This window comes from Nanorana parkeri, unplaced genomic scaffold, assembly GCF_000935625.1.
Source record: "Nanorana parkeri isolate BGI_ZX_2015 unplaced genomic scaffold, ASM93562v1 scaffold749, whole genome shotgun sequence".
NCBI lineage: Eukaryota > Metazoa > Chordata > Amphibia > Anura > Dicroglossidae > Nanorana > Nanorana parkeri.
This window is the reverse complement of record NW_017307017.1, coordinates 90,013-108,957: the sequence shown is the minus strand read 5'-3', so window position 1 is coordinate 108,957 and position 18,945 is coordinate 90,013. Positions and strand designations below refer to the sequence as shown.

At 39.5% G+C, this 18,945-nt stretch overlaps 2 protein-coding genes across 2 annotated transcripts in view; one reads left to right on the top strand and one right to left on the bottom strand.

Moving 5' to 3' along the window:
- Nucleotides 1-316, bottom strand: part of GOLGB1 (golgin B1) — a 41,164-nt gene extending 40,848 nt beyond the window's left edge. The window contains exon 1 of the mRNA XM_018564408.1: nt 279-316. Coding sequence (XP_018419910.1) covers nt 279-309 — 31 coding nt within the window. The 5' untranslated portion in view covers nt 310-316. The remainder of the gene's footprint in view (nt 1-278) is intronic.
- A 6,180-nt stretch (nt 317-6,496) lies between these two features.
- On the top strand, nt 6,497-17,686 carry LOC108793467 (guanylyl cyclase-activating protein 1-like). The gene is made up of 4 exons (XM_018564417.1): nt 6,497-6,694; nt 9,366-9,515; nt 15,702-15,792; nt 17,559-17,686. The coding sequence occupies exons 1-4, from the start codon at nt 6,497-6,499 to the stop codon at nt 17,684-17,686; spliced, it is 567 nt and encodes a 188-aa protein (XP_018419919.1).
- The last annotated feature ends 1,259 nt before the right edge of the window (nt 17,687-18,945 follow it).

Genomic DNA, 18,945 nt, shown 5'->3' with positions numbered 1-18,945 from the left:
ATGTCTCAGTAATAAACATGCTGCATACAATAGACATTATAACAGAAGCTGCACATGTGACACATATAGGGAGACCAGTATGCTGGCAGGCGGTCACGTCTACTATCTCACTGTAAATAAACATACAACAGTGCGAGCTTTCTCAGCACTGCCGCACACACTGTGTAGCGCTCGTTCCCGTCACTGCATTACCTTTCCCCGGATTCCCGGGAACGAGCCTCCGTCTTTCAGTTCACGGTGAACACAACTCGCCTGGAATCTGGAATTTCCTCCTGTACCTCTCAGTAGCGACTCCTCCTCCGGCCACATCAGCAGCACAGCATTTCCGGATTACAGCCACGGCCCGCCTCCCTTCAAAGTTTCCACCAATAGCACAGCCATCTTCGGTCCGGCTCCGCCCCTTGTGTGACCTTCGACAGCGAATCCGAGACAGCGAATTAAAAAGCATGCTTCAGAACGTCGGAAGAGCCAGTGTGGAAGCAGGGGACATAACAGAGGACCAATCAGTGAGCGTTCTAGTGGACCAATAAGAAAGAAGCAGTGTGTCCTATCGCAAACAATACAAGACAGGAGCCAGACTGCAGTTAGAAGGGTAGGGAGGTTTAAAGGCATAGTGCAAAGAAATGCACACATATTGCAAAAAGCAAAAAACATGCATTTATTATTTCTTTGCTTTGGACCTGCAAAGCATTGCAACTGAGATCCGTGGTTGGTGTGTGCATCACACAGGCTCCTGCAGCAGTTCTTTCACTGGAACATGGTATACAAGGTGGAGTTAGCCTTTAACCAGCAGTGATTTTGTAAATATGTTGTGACAGGCGTATGTAACCTCCTGCAGTAAAAACTGGGCAAATGCAGAAATAATCATATGCATAATACAAAAGGTTTGACTAAAGAAAGTGATATTAGGTCAGCTATTTCAAATGTGGTATAAATTACAATGGATGCTGCTCCTTCATCTTTAAAAGTTTTTGCTTTGTGCAAAATCAGCTGGTCCCCTGAGCATAGGCCCCTGATCTCTTGTTTTAGGGTAACTTCTTTCCCTTGCAGGGTCCTATGGAGCCACCTTTGTGTGTTAGTAAGCTGTGTGTATGTCCACAAGCACAGCGAGGCAATCCTCTCTCCTCCTCCATGCTCCCTGCTCCTCCTTTCACCCTTCACCATTTTTTAAGCTAGTAGATAGACAGCTGCTGGAGACTGAGCTCTCCCTTGTGATCTTGTACTGGACACGAAGTTCAGGGAAGCTGAGCTAAGAGAGTTGGATACTACTTTAAAGTAGATGTGAACCTTAACTGAATTACATGTATTTTGCCAAAGCACTGTGTGTTGTGTGTCATAAACAATTTCCTTTAGTTTTTTTAATAAAACACTCGTTTTCAGCATTTGATATCCTTTTTTTGCATCTCAGTGCTGCTGCTCTACTACATCCTCTTTGACACTTCCTTTCTGCATACAGTCCAGCATTGGTAAGGCAAGGCATTTCTCAGGGCCGGTTTCCTGATGGTGAAAACTGTGAAGCAGAAGCAGGCAGTTGTGGTCTCCATCAGAAGCCCATCTTAAAGCATGACAACGCAGCAGCAGAGGGATAGAGACTGAACAGGGACCTGCATGGCAGAGTCACCAGGTATTACTTTAATGAAAGCTGCAGACTTAAAAATATGAAAAATTACTTTTCAAATGACATTTCCATGTTAATGGTTATATGTGATGTGACGGGGTGTACATATATAATCTGGTGGTTCAACAGTTCTCTTTTCCAAGCCTTTGCTGTGTTTTTTCCCTGATTTCCAAGAGCCTTACCACATGAGCAAGCCTATTGGGAAGGCCATTTGGAGAAATGGTGGTTCAGGGCTCCTGATCCAAAAATGAGTCAATGATGTCATCAAATTGGAGAGAGCTATAGGCAGTCTGGTAAGCACCTATGCTTAGCAGGAGCTAAAGCTGGCCATACATACATAAGTTTCCTTTGTTCAGTCTGCGAGCTGAACAAATGATATCCAACAGACTCCTCCATCCATACTAAACAGTGCAGATTAGTAATCTTCTGCTGACGATCTATAGTATTTTGTCAGCCATTGTATGCCACTGTTAGAATACCCAAACAGTGCCTGCATGTGATTGGATATAGGACTGTACTGCCCACAATTGTACACCCAGTTCCATCGACAAAAGCATGGCACAGCTCTCACTATACATCTGTCCCGCTGCTGCCTTTAGAGCTGCGGCTCTCATACATAGAAGCATGAGTGTTGTTTGTCCTCTGCTCTCTCCCCTTGCCAATTCACATTGCTTTATATTTTGGTTCACAGAATGCAAAGATTTCTTTGAATGGGTAAGAGGAGAGCCAAGACAAGAGGAAGGGCAGATAAATGACACTGCAGCTTCTGTATAGGAGAGCCACAACTTTCATAGTCGCAGCAAAAGAAGTATAGTGAGAGCTGTACTATCCAATTTCAAATAAACTGTCAATATTAAAGACAGTTCAGCAATACATAAAGTGGCATACACAGTGAAGCCAATGATTCTACTAAAGGATACATATTTATCCTCCTAACAAGACAATTACTTTAAGTGGTAACTAGTCCAACTAGATAGCGACTCTGCTAGATTTTGTAATTTCCACTAGACCAAATGATACCATATAATAAATAAATGCCATACAAAATGTAGAAGTCACAGACAGGGGTCCCTGCCCACAAGGAAAGAGCCTGTCCATGAGATTACGCAAAGAGTGACTGGACAACACAGGACACACTGAGGCGCACAAAGAGACACAGAAGCATATAGAATGAACTAGTCACAGCAATCAGTGGGAGACACAAGATGCTCAGCCTGCTCTGAAATCACAGGGGTCACAGGATGCTCTGGAGTCATAGGGGTCACAAAGTGACAAAGAATGCTCAGGGAGCTTTGGAGTCACTGGTGTCACTTAGGCCTTGTTTACACCAAGCGCGGAGCAGGTGCAGAGCAGAGCAGTTACAGACCGGAGAAAAACTGCGTCCAATGTATTCCAATGGTATTTTTAGCTCCAGTTCACATCGCAGCGTTCAGTTCCAGAGCAGGTAAAAAAAAACGCAGCAGGCCCTATTTTACCTGCTCTGGAACGCATGCAAACGCATCAAAAACGCCTGAACACACTGAAAGCCCATTTTAAACAAAAAAAAAAAGTTTTGCTTTTTTTAACCAAAAACGGCCCGGAACGCATCAAAAACGCGGCACAACCCACTGCACTGCGTGTGCAGAAACTCATGCAGATCTGCTCTGCATTTGGTGTGAACAAGGCTTTAGACACAGGGTGTTCTGGAGTCACAGGGCCCACAGAGGTTGTTGGAGTGCACAGGAGTCACAGAGGTTACAGGAGCGCACAGGAGATACTGCAGCAGGTGGGCTTTGTTTAGACATAGCAATGTGTTGCTGAAGCACTGAGCCACAAGTTGCTTCATAATTTAAAGTTAACACCAACCAGGAGAGCTGTCTCCTGACTGGCCACGGCTTTGGCACTCTGGGTGAAAGTGCTCATGACTGCGCACTGGAGAAGAGATTCGCCGCTGGATCGTAGAAGAGGAGAGGGCGTGACACCTAGGTTGCCTTGTGGATGATTTGGCTCTGCCCTGGATTACAGACCTTGAAGCAAATCCTTCTGAAATTGGTTAATTAAGTAAATTGTGTTTGTTGGGGGACAGTCATTTTAGTTATTGCTTAAATGTATTCTATCTTCCCCCAAGGTTTAATAGTGTGACTTGTTATTTCAATGCAGTAATGGATGATATGAAAATCTATTGAGGAGAATAGTAGCTAATAATCACTATACATTTATGAAACATAGGTCATGTCTAACTAATGCAATAATTTCCTATGAGGTGTCACGTACTCATGTAATATATTTGGATTTTTTTAAAAAGCATTCGGCACTGCCCTTTATAATGACATGGTACAAAAGTTGAGGATGCAAAGACTAGTGTAGAATGTGTGTACTGGGTCGAAGTAATTAACCAGTTAGAGGACAGGAGAAAAAAAATCAACAGTCCAGATTTAAAGTGTTGTTTATTATCATTATTATTATTTACTCGGTGGATGAAACAGGAAAAAATAAAATTCTTCTTATGACTCAAACGTATGTAGAAATTATACATTTTATTAGGATAGCAACAAAATAGTTAAATGCAGATTAAGTATAATGTTAAAGCTGAACTCCAGCCTTACCTTCAGTCTTGCACAGTTGTAAAAGCTCCTCTCCTGTACTGAAATTGCTTACTCTAATCTCACTGCACACTTTGAGTATCCCAACTCTGGGCTATTTTTCTTATTTTCTATTAAATGTCCCCCAGGTGCAGCTCAGGCTGCAATGCTAACCTTTCGTCAGAAGCTGTCCATGCAGTACCTCTTTCCAGCCACAAGATGTGCTAAGTGCTCTGGGTTTAATACCCCGGATCAGTTTTTCTAGTCTTTGTTGAACCCTGGCTACTGTCAACCACTGCAGTATCTTACGCATTAAGCTACTCACATTCTTATCTCCATTAAACCCGTCACTCTCCTGAGTGTATACTGAGGAGAAAAATGTATTTAATACCTCAGCCTTCTCCCTGTCATTTGTGATTGATTTCCCATTCTCGTCTTTTATTGGGCCTACCTGTTCTTTTCTTACATTTTTACTATTTATATATTAGAAGAATGTGTAGGGGTTCTTCTTACAGATTGTGACGATATGCTTTTTGTCATCTATTTTAACTGCCCGGATTTCATGTTTACACGTCTTATTGCATTCCTTATAGCTCTGGAAGGCCAATGCAATCCCCTCCATTTTATATTTATCAAATGCCAGCTTCTTTTCTTTTGATGTGTTGTCTTACTGTTTTAATTAGCCATGCAGGCTTAGCTCTCAATCTTTTATTTTCGTTGCCCAATGGTATGCACTTGGTAATAGCATTATGCAATATATTCTTAAACAATCCCACTTCTCATCAGTGTTCATTGTTAGGAATAAGTGCTGCTCACAGTATGATTCAGGACCACCCAATGTCAGAAGACCAAAGAGGAAGAGGACCCTGCAGATAACGTGTGAATGATCAAAAGACATCAGAAAAAGGTAAAATAAAAATATTAAGCACAAAATACCACTGAGGAGATTTCAAGGTGGGGAGGGGAGCCTATGGAGGGGAAGAGCACAGAGCCCAAAGTTGGGCTTTAAATGGTCACTTGGTTACATTAAGTCTTTTATTAGTTACACCTTTAGCGCTTTGATATATATTTTCTCTTTAAATGGAATAGAGTTGGGGAAAGGCAGGCCTGAAGAACTTGGAATGTATAAAATGGTAGCTAAATGTAATGTTTTGCTGAACCCTATTCCCTTCCCTATCCTTCCTTCCTTCCTTCACGGCAACATTGATTATATAGGAAGCAATGAGGTTTACCGCTATCCATGTCAAGCCATCATATGTAAATGCATGCTTTTGATATGTTTATATACTGTTGTATAAAGAAAAGCAAAATAAAACATTTCTTGATGAAAAAAAAAATGGTAGCTAAAAGCATGTGATGCAAGATTTCTAAGACCGCATTTTAAATGTGGAGAACAGTTTTGGTCACTGCACTGAAAATGCCAGAAGAGGTGTTCGGAATAATGACAATGGTTACGCCATTGTAAAATTTGAGTGTACCTAAAATGTGGAAATGTTTACATGTTAAACATTAAAGTAGATTTATTTCAAGCTTTTTTTCAGCAACAGTTTTCTAGTTAAACATCTTCACTGTAAACTAGGCTTTGTAACCAATACGAATAAAAAACGTTAACTCTTGAATAATAATAAAAATAATACTCTAATTCATATTTATTACATAATTGGTAGTATACATTTGTTTCATACGTATTTTTTAAGTTATTTTATCTTCACATTGCAGGAAGGCATTTTTTTTATTAGAATGTGGCACAATAAAAATCCATAACCAATATTGACCGTCTACAGAGAATGCAATAGACACATCCATGTATCATTGTTTTTGTCGAGATCAGGGGCTCTGATATGAGAACTGTAATCTCTCAAGTCTAAGATTAACCTTGAGGCTCCTACAGGCTCAGGATATTCTTTAGTTGGTATCAGATTAAACCCCCTCCCAAGTCCCAACTGCTTAGAGGTGCAAGGGTCAGTTTAAAAGCCTTGACACACTGCAACACGAGGACTTGTTATTGGGGAACTGTGCTGAGGGGACTGCCTGTAAACGGAGAGACCCCAGAATACAGAACACCTAGTAACAGTCAAATTCAGAAGGGAGAATATTTCACAGAAGTAAGGTACATAGATAATTTGATCTACTGTACATTAGAACACCTGTTAAACCCTTTGCAAGTGGATTATCTTCACAAACTTCAACAAAGAGTTGTGCCAAGATTGACACCTTAACTTGCAGTCCTCTAAAATTTCCCTAGTGAAATTGAAGAAGACAGCACTTTCAGTTAAACTACCTGATTTTTTGTGAGAGTATCAAAAGACTAACAGCAATGGGAAGTACCAGCAGCTCCACAGTGGATGACCTACAAGCAGTTGAGATTCACCACTGGTACAAGAAGTTTATGATCGAATGTCCATCTGGTCAGCTCACTCTGCATGAATTCAAGCAATTCTTTGGTTTGCGAGGACTAAGTGGAGATGCGAACAGCTACATAGAGCAAATGTTTCGGACATTTGATATGAATAAGGTGAGATACATTTGTATTTTTATATTTTCACGGATATTATTAGGATGATTATTAGGATGATCTTTGTTGTTACATTTGTGTTGCACATTTGCTACCTGGCCCCTGCATGTTGTCCAGGACTGTTTAGGTCCAATAACAATAGATATGTTATTATTGGTGACACACATCCACTGACTTCCTAAAAGTGTCTATTGATACCTAATTTGGATTGCTTAGCTCCTATATTGTTCATTATTCTGTCAACACAAAAAGATCACTGATATTTACACAGTAACAGACATTGTGCACATGGGGTCTAAAGAAAGTCACATATATAGTTTGAGATAGATGATAGAGGGACATGTCCTATTTTCTAGCGTTTTTGGCTAGATGTCTCTCTTCTTTCAGTTTAAAAGATAAAATAGAAGAGATGTCTGTGTGCACATAACTTAAAAAGTCTATACAAAACAGCTGCTGAAGTACTTGGTAGCTAATTAATAATGCAATGCCGCATTACCTCTAACAGTTATGACGATATACGTTTTATGCAGTTGTTAATAGACTGCAGACTAAAATAACATGAAAAAGAAAACACATGGAGGTTAAACTTGAGTAGACCTCTAAGAGCTTATGTGAGCAGTGACTATCGTGAGAGCTCTAAGCTTGTCTGAATTAGAGAATTATGTAAATCCTGTGAATCAGAGAATACTGTATGTCAGAGCTGTATAAGTTGACAACACAGTAGTGTGTTTGAGTGAAGAAGGGCTATTACAGTAAAAGCTACTGTGGGGTAGACACTATCGTGAATGGATCAATGTTCATTGTGAATAAAAATATTTAATTCTAGGTCAGAATTCACTACATTAAAAAGTTCATAATGCAGTCAATATTGTCATCACATAGGGCCTGATGCCTTGGAGCCCAACCTTTAGTCTGTGGGCAGCATGTGGCCCTTTGGTACTTACTGTGCAATCCTCGGGGTCCCTGCAGACAGTAGTCTTTGGATTCCATTAGGCTGCTGAACTAAAAGTATTTTTAATACTCTTTATTTCTTTATTTATGCTTTGCTTCTAATAATTAAATAATTTGGTTTATTTATTTCACAGCATCTTACATTTTCAGTGCTGTACATTCTTTTTATCCTCTTATGGTTGTTTTTCCTCTGATATTTTATAATGGATCTTGCTGAGAGAAATAATAAATGCAGCCCAAGTAATTTTTAGGGAAACTGTAGGGAGTGCAAATGTAGGAACATTGATTTGTAAAGAGCAGTGGTCATTTAATGTTTCTCCAATCTCTATATCTCTGACTCCTGTTGCACGGCGGCAGTCTCTGACAGCTTCCTGTAGCCTTACATTTAATGATTATTATGTGCAGCCATTTAGCTTAAAAAACCTTAAACACCTCAGGCCGGATAATTCTCAACGGCACTTGTAATGTTAGTACTGCAGTTGTTTTGTGACCACCGGTTATGAGATTTAGACTTCCAGGGTAGGTTTGAAAAATTTAAATTCATAGTGTATACTTTGTGCAGGTTCCTAACTCCTCAGCTAACCTCGATCTCAGTACCACTTGTTGTCAAAGACTACCCCAAAGTCTAGCTATAATACTTCTAGTAAGATGATCAATTGTATGATAAAAAGTGGGCCTAGAATTCATACAATACCAGAATACCAGCAACAATGCAGTTTTTGGACCTCTGTTACCTGGGAAAAAAATTCCCTGGTCCAGTAGGCACTAACTGAGGGCCACACAAAAGGATAAATTGATCCATGCACCAAAAGAAACACCAGTTTGATATGCCAAGTAGATCATAAATAGTTTGCTAGACTGTCATTTTTGCACAAACTAGGGTTGATTTACTAAAGGCAAATAGGCAAGGGAAATTTCACTTAGCTCCGTGAGGTGACTTTCATCATCATCCAAAAGCACCTTTTTAAATATTTTCTTTGTATGTAATTGGGTATTCTATGCAAAGTGAGCTTTCACCACATTAACTAAGCTAAGGGAAAATTACCCTGCAAAGCGAACAGCCTTATTGCCTTAAATAAATCAACCCAATGCAACAATGACTGCATTCTTCTAAGACATAATTATTAATGGCCACAGTGCAACAGCTATCAGATTATGAATAATGGGTACTATTTTAATATTTAACTTCATGTTAGATAGCTTGAGTACACAACATATGAGTTGGGACCCCCCATGGAATCCCATAAAAAAAGTTTTTGGTGTTCACAGACTATTACAATTATAGGTATTCTTTGAGACGTCACTGAGGAGCATCTTTTTTGAAATGCTAAAAAAATCTAACATTTGAAGTCCCCAAAATAAATAATAACCTGATGCCTTAAACCAGGGGTGTCAAACTCAATTTAATCGTGGGCCGCATGAACATTATGGTTGCCCTCAAAGGGCCTGTAAGACTATATAAATGTATCTAATCTTTATCATAATTGCCTCTGCATTCGATTATCACTGGTTTTAGTAATAACTTAATACCTTGATCTGAAAGTAGAAGTCTAGGAAATGGCCTGGTGGGCCGGATTTGGCCGCTGGGCCTTGAGTTTGACACATGTGCCTTAAACTGTTAGCACCTCCAATATACCTTTTGATCTGTTCTTGGTGTTGTGGGTTTCTAAGATTATACCGTATTATCTTTTGATCAATAATGTTGTTTTTTTGTTGCCAGGATGGATACATAGACTTCATGGAGTATGTTGCAGCACTCAGTCTTGTACTTCGAGGGAAGATTGAGCAAAAGTTGCGCTGGTATTTCAAGCTCTATGATGTGGATGGGAATGGTTGCATTGACAGACATGAGTTGCTAAATATAATCAAGGTTAGAGTTTGCTATATAAACAGTAATGAGAGTAATATGTATTGAATGCAGATGTTTTAAGACATATGTACACATTTTGGGGTCTCCATCAAATCCAACCACTTAACTTCCCCTAAAAAAAGGATTAAACCTTAAAGTGACTCTAAACTCAGGAGTTATATCTTAAAAATGCATTCAAGTACCTTACCTATTACCAAAAGTGTAGCTTACATGTGTATCACTCAGTTGTAGATCGTTAAATCATCTCTGAATTGGTGCTGACACTGTCCTTCCTTCTGGAGGGTAGCTACTTTTGTTCCCCATGGTCCCTGTTTGTGTTGTAAAGTAGTCACTGTTCCAAGGTCACTCCTGTGATGGACTACAATCTCATGTTTAGTTTACTAATTTATATTGAGATTGTAGTCCATCATGGGAGGGAGCTTGAAGTGGTAGCTACTTTACAACACACACAGGGACCATGGGGAACAAAAGTAGCTATCCTCCGGAAGAAATGACAGTGTCAGCACCAATTCAGAGATGATTTGAGTGATACACAAATAGGATACATTTTAGGATACAACTGTGCAGATCAGGAGAAGAAAAAGCTGTATTATTCGCCCAGCCTTGGCACTGAACTTAGCACCATCTGAGTAGTCAGCTCACTCTCCAGAAGGAAGGACAGTGTCAGTGTGAATTCAGAGATAATTTGAGGATCTACAGCTGAGTGATACACAAATAAGATACATTCCTGTTTATAATCAAGCTACTTAAATGCATTTTTTACATTGACCTCCTGAGTATAAGGTCTGCTCTATCTCAAATATTTATCATTATATCATATATTAACTATATTACCACTAATCTGAGTGCCATATACCTTGAAGTGAACTTTAGAGGTCAGAAACATGGCAGGTGCCACTGCTGACATGGTTTTCAAAGGTACAAGCTCTGGGGCTGTTATCTTGATAATGTCTTCCCTACCTATTGAGTCACCAACCTGAAACAAGCAGGTTCCCTAAAACAACAGCAGAAATTAATGTTGGGAATCGTAAATATACAAAAGTTACCTAATGTTTTCTAAAGCCATGTACTTATAAACACAAGAGTCATTACACAGTAAGAATATCTCTAATTTTCTTCTATACATTACAGGAATGGTGTATAATTTCACACAATTATATGCTTAACGTGTCACCAGAACAAATAGGGGGTAAATCTTCCCCAACAAGGAAGCAGACTGCAATAAAAACTTGGCATAGGGTCTATTCCATTCTAGCTTTATCCAAAATAAAGACATTTTAATGTTTAACCATCATTGGTGTTGGTCCAGATCTTCAGGCTGACATTTGTCAGAGGGTATGTCTGCTTTGGTTTATGTGCTTACCTGAAAAACTGCCTGCCCAGTCTCAGTCAGCTCTGTAGCCTACAGCCAACTAGTCTGACACTGGTACTAAGGGAGTACAAGTGCCAGAATATTATTGACATGCAGGCTTGATATTTCTTATCATGAACATGATTGTACTTTGGTGTGCTTTATATGCCAGAGTTGGTTCATATGCCCAGCTTGGGCTTGGTAGCATCTAGTATATGGTTTTATAGACCCATTGTAATATTACAGGAGACCAAGGGTGAAACTTTGCTTTAAAGGATTTATGTTTTGTGAATACATTTAAGTAAATCCTATCAGTAGTATTTTTGTAATGTTAATCATATAAAGCTTGATCAGCTAGGTAAGTCAAATGCCTTTCCCTAAAGAATGTGCACAAAAATGAAACAATGGGACAATTCAGCAAGGTTTTAGTACCAGGATACATCATCTGAATATCCCATATTGTCCTCTTGTATTAGCCATTACTGTAAAGTTTGCCTTTTCCAATGGAGAATTTATGAGAGAGCTTGGTAGTCTCATTTGGCTGGAATGTACACGACATGGATGGTAGGAGGCTGATTTTGAACTTGAATCTAATTTTTGTTACTGATGTTCTAAAAATACAAAGGGCTACATTAACATTCTTTCACTATACTCTGAATGTTTCAGATATTTGTGATGTGAGTTTAAAATACACTTTTAGCTCTCGGCTCCCTAAATTCCAAAACTGCAGATTTCTGCAAAAATGCCTTTGTGGCTAGAGTCATCCTGTGCATGCCCTTGATGTAACCAAGTGAGGAATGTGGTCCGTTCCTATACACAGAATGCAACTTAAAATACAATATTTTCTAAATAATTAAAATGTAGATGATGAAATACTTGTATACTTCTCATTGTGGATCTAAATATATGAAAATACCTTATATATGCTCTATTCCCATTCAACAGCTGACAGTCTTACTACAGGGTGAAAAAACACTCTGCTGCTTACTTAATTGGATTAGATTAAATCTTTGATACAATTACAAAAGGAAACCGTTGGGATAAAGCTGGGACAAAGCAAATAAAACCATGTGGCTAATTTAAAGTGACACTAAACTCACGAGTTAACTCTTAAAAATGCATTCAAGTACCTTAACTATTCACAAAAATGTATCTTATTTGTGTATCACTCAGTAGTAGATCATCAAAGCATCTCTGAATTGGTGCTGACCCTGTCCTTCCTTTTGAAGGTTGGTTACATTTGTTCTCAATGGTCCCTGAGGGTGTTGTGAAGTAGCCAACACTTCATGCCCACTCTCGTGATGGACTACAATCTCACATTTAGTTTACTAATTTGTATTGCGATTGTAGTCCATCATGGGAGCGAGCTTGGAGTGGTGACTATTTTGCAACACACAGGGACCATGGGGAACAAAAATAGCCATCCTCCAGAAGAAAGGACAGTGTCAGCACCAATTCAGAGATGATTTGAGTGACATACATACAGATCAAGCTTATCCATCAAACACTACCCTGTCCACAGGGTGACAACACTACAGTGATTTCACTGAAAAACAAACATCGTTGTGACCACATTAAAGGAATTAGATCTGCTGAGTAAGGGACTCAGAAAAAAGAAAGAACTCTGTGTTCATGCTAGTGACAGACTACATCATATATGTACTTTTTTTTTTTGCTAAATGTTCTTCTTTAACACACCTTATTATGTTTTTAGTTAACCTCCTTATTGTCCTAAATGTGCATACATTGCTGGGTTTGCTTCATAGCAAAATTGGAAAGTATTTGGTCCAAGCAGCACGTGTATGCCTAATGTATTTATTTTAATGTAATTAAACAAGATTATACATATTGTAAAATACATTATATAGATACATTGTAAAATATGAAGAAACCACATCCATCATCCATTGAAAACACTCCTGGCAGTGTTATATGGTTTGTCCCAACCCCTGTAACTGTATTAGGCTTCATTCACACTGCTATGCCGCCACCCCCACCATCTTGATGCCTCAGTCTGTCTGATGACACACCCATTTCTGCCCTGGCATGTATCCCCTCCCTAATAAGTGTTTAGACAGGTCTGAAGGTGCTTGTTGAGCTGTCCTGTCAATTTAGATGGCTTTAAGGATAGTTATGATTAATCTCCTATTAAGAACATTAATCTGCCAAGGACAGATTAATTTAAAAGTGACCCAGTAACCTGACACATGAAAAACAAGTCACGTAATGCTATTGTCCTCTGTATATAGTTAAAACATGTTATTAATGTTATGTAAAGGTGTGATGTAATGTAGTGTCAATTTGTAGTGTCAATTTCCATTCCACTAGTATATAATAGCTTAATCATTTGTCCCAAATACCTTGCAATGATTGAAAATGATCACTGCATTTGTTTGGCTCACTTGCAATTATTCTTTCAAACTTTGTCAGCTCTCTCCTTGTGGTTCCCATACTTTTTCCATCAAAGATTCATACGCTTGTTACATATGACACCTAAGCCCCAGCAACTGCTTATCATGCTGTCGCTCAGCTCCTTCATGCTATGTGCATCTTGTGATTGCAAGACTGACTGAAAACTGCTTGAATATAATTCCTCTATGCCCTGATGTTAGCTGCTAGACGTAGATAGCACAAGGGGGGCTGAGCGACACCATAAGTTGTATAAAGTCACTGTTAATATCTGTGTTTATGGCCAACTTAAAATGACAATAAAGTCAAAAGAATTTTCTCCTCCCCCCCCATGTTAATGTTAGCACTTACCTTAAATGATGTCTCTTAATCCGATCTTCTTCTTCTTTCCTGATGTTTTTAACTTCCGATCCAGCGGTGTCTGCATGCGGGTGCACGCGTCCATAGACTTACCTTGCGTCTCTGCCTCCCAGCCGAGAATCCGAACTGCGCATGCACCCGCCCCAAGATCCTTTGTGGCGGCACGAGCAGTTCCGGACTCTCGGCGCGGGAGCGCGCAGCGATAACGAGGTAAGTGTAAACCGCTGTTAAAGCGTTTTTTGTTTTTTAAAAAAACTTTTTGCCTATGTTTACTGGTTGCCAGCAGTAGATATAGGCAAAAAAACGGAGGCTTTAGAACCCCTTTAAAGTAGTAGTAAACTGCCAAAATAAAGTTTTTATATTGTGCCGCCAGGAAGTGTTTGCCATCCAATACTACTAACTATAGAGGACTACAAATCCCAGTAATGCATTACAGAGCAATGCAGAATACCACCAACTACAGAGGACTATAGATCACAGCAATAAATTATACAGCAAGGCAGAATAATACTACTAACTATAGAGGACGACAAATCCCAGTAATGCATTACAGAGCATTGCTGAATACCACCAACTATAGAGGACTACAGCTCCCAACAATACATTTTTACACAATACAGAATAGCACCAACTATAGAGGGCTACAAATCCCAACAATACATTGTAAAGCACTGCAGAGTAATGCTATCAGCTATAGAGGACTACTAAATTCCCAGCAATATATTATACAGCAATGCAGAATAATATGAAGCTACATACTCTGTGTTGATCCGGGTTTGCGGCCTGATGTCTCCAGGGTCTCAGGAGAACTGTGCGGGGTTTAGGGGGGCTTTTCAGGCTCTCAGGAGGCTGTTCAGGCTCTTAGGTGGCCCGTGCAGCTCTCGGGTTGGGGCGGCCGCGATTCGGGTGATTCCCTCACGTGCTGCAATGTCAGCGCTCTCCTCCACCACTGGTGCTTCCATCTTTTCTCGTTCTCCTTCTGGATTCTGCATCTTTGGTCTCTTGATTGGCCTGACCAGGATGATGTAACTCCCACACATGCGCACAAGAGTTACTTCATACCATAAAGTGTAAGCTCCTTGAGAGCAGGGACTGATGTGAATGTGCAACTATGTAAATCGCTGCGTAAATTGTCAGCGCTATATAAATACCTGTAATAAATAAGTAAATAAATACTTTTCGGCACAAGCTGGTGTACTGAGCTCCGCATATGCGGCGCAGTGCAAACAGATGCTGACAGGCAGAGAAGCAGCAATTGTTACAGAGTCTCTTCTGTTATAAAAAGCCTACCTGTCAGTGTTTTTTTCCTTTACTTCAACATTAGCCATCCAAGTGAATTTTCCGCAAAATTAGAAGTTAGTAGAAAACAAATATTAATTGAAAAAGTATGTCTTCAATGTATGTTGGTTTTTAAATTTATTTTGATTGTATACTTGAAAAAATTGTACAAGTATACAGTAAAAATCAGTAAAAGTGAATTGTCATTGACAAAACATTGCCGATTTCTATTAAAATCACACTATTTTTCACATTCAATCTGAAAATGTAAATTCTTTTTGTGCCAGTAATTATGATATGTTAAGTATGTTTCCATGTAGATATGTTTGATCTTTACAGGTTGACACAATTCAGGATTTTAGGCTGGGTTCACACCTAGGCGGCACAGTTTTTGCACATTTATTCACGTGTTAACAGCATGCGGTTATTTGCATGTTGTGCACATTTGTATGCATGTTTTAACGCGTATACATGAAGAAGCGCATTTTGATTGGCAGCTCATAAATCATTGTGGGCAATGGAAGAACATGCTTATAAACACGCAAAAACGCGTTTGCCGTTTTTCTGCTCAGGTGTGAACCAGGGCTTTTGATAATCATGGGATTTCTTGTGTTGGGCAGTTAAAAGCTTTTTTGAAATGCTCAAAAACTCCTAGGTATAAACCAGGCCTTGAGCAGTATTGATTCATGAAAAATCTATGATTCTTTGTTTGCATATATTCAAATTTTTATGGAAATTTTTTATGTAATACCTCTAATATTAAAAATATTTTTCTATTTTCTCCCCAGGCAGTACGAGCAATTAATGGTTGTGATCATGACACAACAACCGAAGAGTTTACCAATCGTGTATTTGACAAGATTGATATAAATGGAGATGGTAAGAAAAACAAGCAAATATCATTGCAGATATTACTGGGCACTTATTTACTTCACATAATACAGTAATAAATACTTTATTAAAATGCAAAAAATAAATATATATATATATACATACACATATATACTGTATACATACAGTAAGTGGTGGAACTACCACCACAGCGACTCTGCTCTCCTCCCCGCCTGCAGCGCGATCATCGTGATCGAGCGGCAGGTGGGGAGGAGAGCGGAGCCGCTGTCCTCCTGTCAGTTTCAGGATGACAGCGGCTGTGTACGTGGCCAAGCGGAGGATCAGTAAGTATCTTTGATATTTACAGATCCTCCGTGTGCAGCACAAACACCGGAGTGATCGTCTGATCTCTCCAGTGTTTGTAAATAACTGGGGACACATAGTACTATGTGTCCCCAGTTATGAATGAATCACCTCCTGTTCATTCATGAATTTCTCAATGGGGAGAAGCACTCACTATAGAGCAGGGATGTCCAAACTCCGGCCCTCCAGCTGTGGTGAAACTACAAATCCCATGAAGCATCTCACTCCGGGAGTCATGTCTGTGGCTGTGAGAATCTTGCAAAGCCTCATGGGATTCGCAGTTCCACCACAGCTGGAGGGCCGCAGTTTGGACATCCCTGCTATAGAGGCTTTTCCCCATTGAGAATCTGCTTGACACAGACAGCAGTTTGTGAATGAATGGGAAGCCTCTGTACTGAGTGCTTCCCATTCTGCTGAGGCTGCAGAAAAAGACATTGAGGACTCTGTGTCCTCAATGTTTTTTTCTATTTCAGAGGGGGAATGTTAGGGGTCTGTTTAAACCCCAGATATTTCCCCGAAGCCCCCCCAACAGTGAAATAATAATAATTAAAAAATAAATTAAAAATGTGTAAATTACAAAAAAAGCACAACCCTCCCCCACACACACATAACATACACGTGCACCATATTTGTGGTGTATGCCAGGCACATGCACTCCAGTGCGTTGTTAGAATGCATCGCACTGCATGATTTTTTTCTTTTGTAAAAAAACATTAATTTAACTGTGGCAGCACATGGATAAGCTTTGTGACGCATTGCCGTGCGTTGTGATACCTTGTGTTGTAATTAAATATATACGCCTGTATCATTTTATCACAACACCAACACAGCGCAAAAACCATTTCTAACATAAATCGCTTATTTACAGTTTAGCGTTCCTTCATTTTTTTATAATCCCCCTTTCCTCATCATAAAATGTTTTCCTATGGGGCCCTGGGATTTCTAGTTACGCCCCTGTATACAGTATATCACAGAAGTGAGTACACCCCTCACATTTTTGTAAATATTTTATTATATCACTTCATGTGACTACACTGAAGAAATGACACTTTGCTACAATGTAAAGCAGTGAGTGTACAGCTTGTATATCAGAGTACATTTTCTGTCCCCTCAAATTAACTCAACACACAGCCATTAATGTCTAAACCGCTGGCAACCGCTGTATTTACATATTGGTAGTACTAATACAGGCTTTCAATTAGGGTCACTTAATGCAAACCCAAGTAAGGTTTAGAAATGGTAAACTGGCTCTTTGGGTGGTAGAAGGCATCCTCATGTGCCTGCATGCATTCTCATCATCATTCTGTAGTTGGCTGTAAAACATTAGATTCAACTCAGAGGTTGCAGTTTATAAAAATATATGATTTTGCTTGATGCATGGAGTGATTGCAATATTTATTGCTATTAAAACTTTGGGGATTTTTTTTCCCCTTGCTTTCTGTCTTTTATAGGGGAACTGTCTCTTGAAGAGTTTGTGGAAGGAGCTCGTAAAGATGAGGAGTTTATGGATCTGATGATGAAAAGTCTGGATCTGACTCACATCATGACCATGATTAACAACCGTAGGCACAGTGTCTGAGTCAGATGGCCAGCAAATTGTGTTGTGTATTATATTGATGCAATGTATATACGATCACCATGGAGAAGATCCACGCAGCCATTTTAGATTAGCCACCAATATGCTAATAGGTATATATTTTACATGCCATACAAAATATTGAATGAATAAAAGGCACCCTTCATAAAACATTATTACATATTTCACTTAACAGTATTCCAGTTAATTCTACCAAGACTGGCCCATTTCGTAGTCTTCTGATATTAGACTTTGCCAAAGTGTGACATGCCATGATGAATGTGGTATTTATATGTGATCATCAAGGCAGACAAAAAGGATTTTATGTATTAAGTACTAATATTAAGTACTAAAGGTATTGGTGGCTATATGCAGATGTGTGTGTGGTAAGCGACAAGACATGAAAACAGCAACAAATGCTTATAAATTAGTTTGTATAAAAGATCAAGGCGGAAAACAAGTGGTAGAGAGGATAATGACCATCATCATAGCTTTGACATATTCATCTAGTTACAATATGCACATATTGTAAGGTAAATGTAAGTACTGCCTGGTGTGGATCAATATGGTTGTCTTGAAGCTGTATGATGTACAAGCTGTGTGGTATGTACACTGCATTGACATTTAGTGCTATGTATTATAGAATGTACAGTTTTTTTCTGATTATATGTAAGAAATATGACTGCAGACTTCTGTATTTTTGTTTATTGTATGTTTGTGCCTTTTATACGCTGTATATAAAATGCTGCTTTCTATAAATATTCAATAAAATGTAAATATTAGATTTGTGAGTGTTCCTGGATAGAAAGTTTAAACCAAACACATATAAAATGGTTTAAGAGGAAAACATAGCGAGCAGGGTCTCATTAAAGGATATAAAATCACCAGCTCTCCTCCATCCCATTGCAAAGGTACATTTTTGTAAATTCCTGGAGTTCTTCATTATGGTAGAATACTTTGGATACTAAAACATACTTTAGCCAACAGGAGGTATGCGCTGTTCTGCCTCCCCAGTCTAAGCATTGAAAGTGTGATCTCTGTAACTTACAGTTTTGGTGAGATGTCGGAAACTCACAATCTCAGTAGAGTTAGCAGCAGTGGCGGAACTACCGCCGGTGCAGGCGGTGCGGAGGCACCAGGGCCTCCGGCCTCTAGGGGGCCCAGCACAGTCCCAGCGCCGGATCGGTACCCAGCGGCCAGCGGGCCCCCCATCTCTGCGCCGAGAGTGTCAGATCATCCGTTCATCCGACACTCCCGGCGCA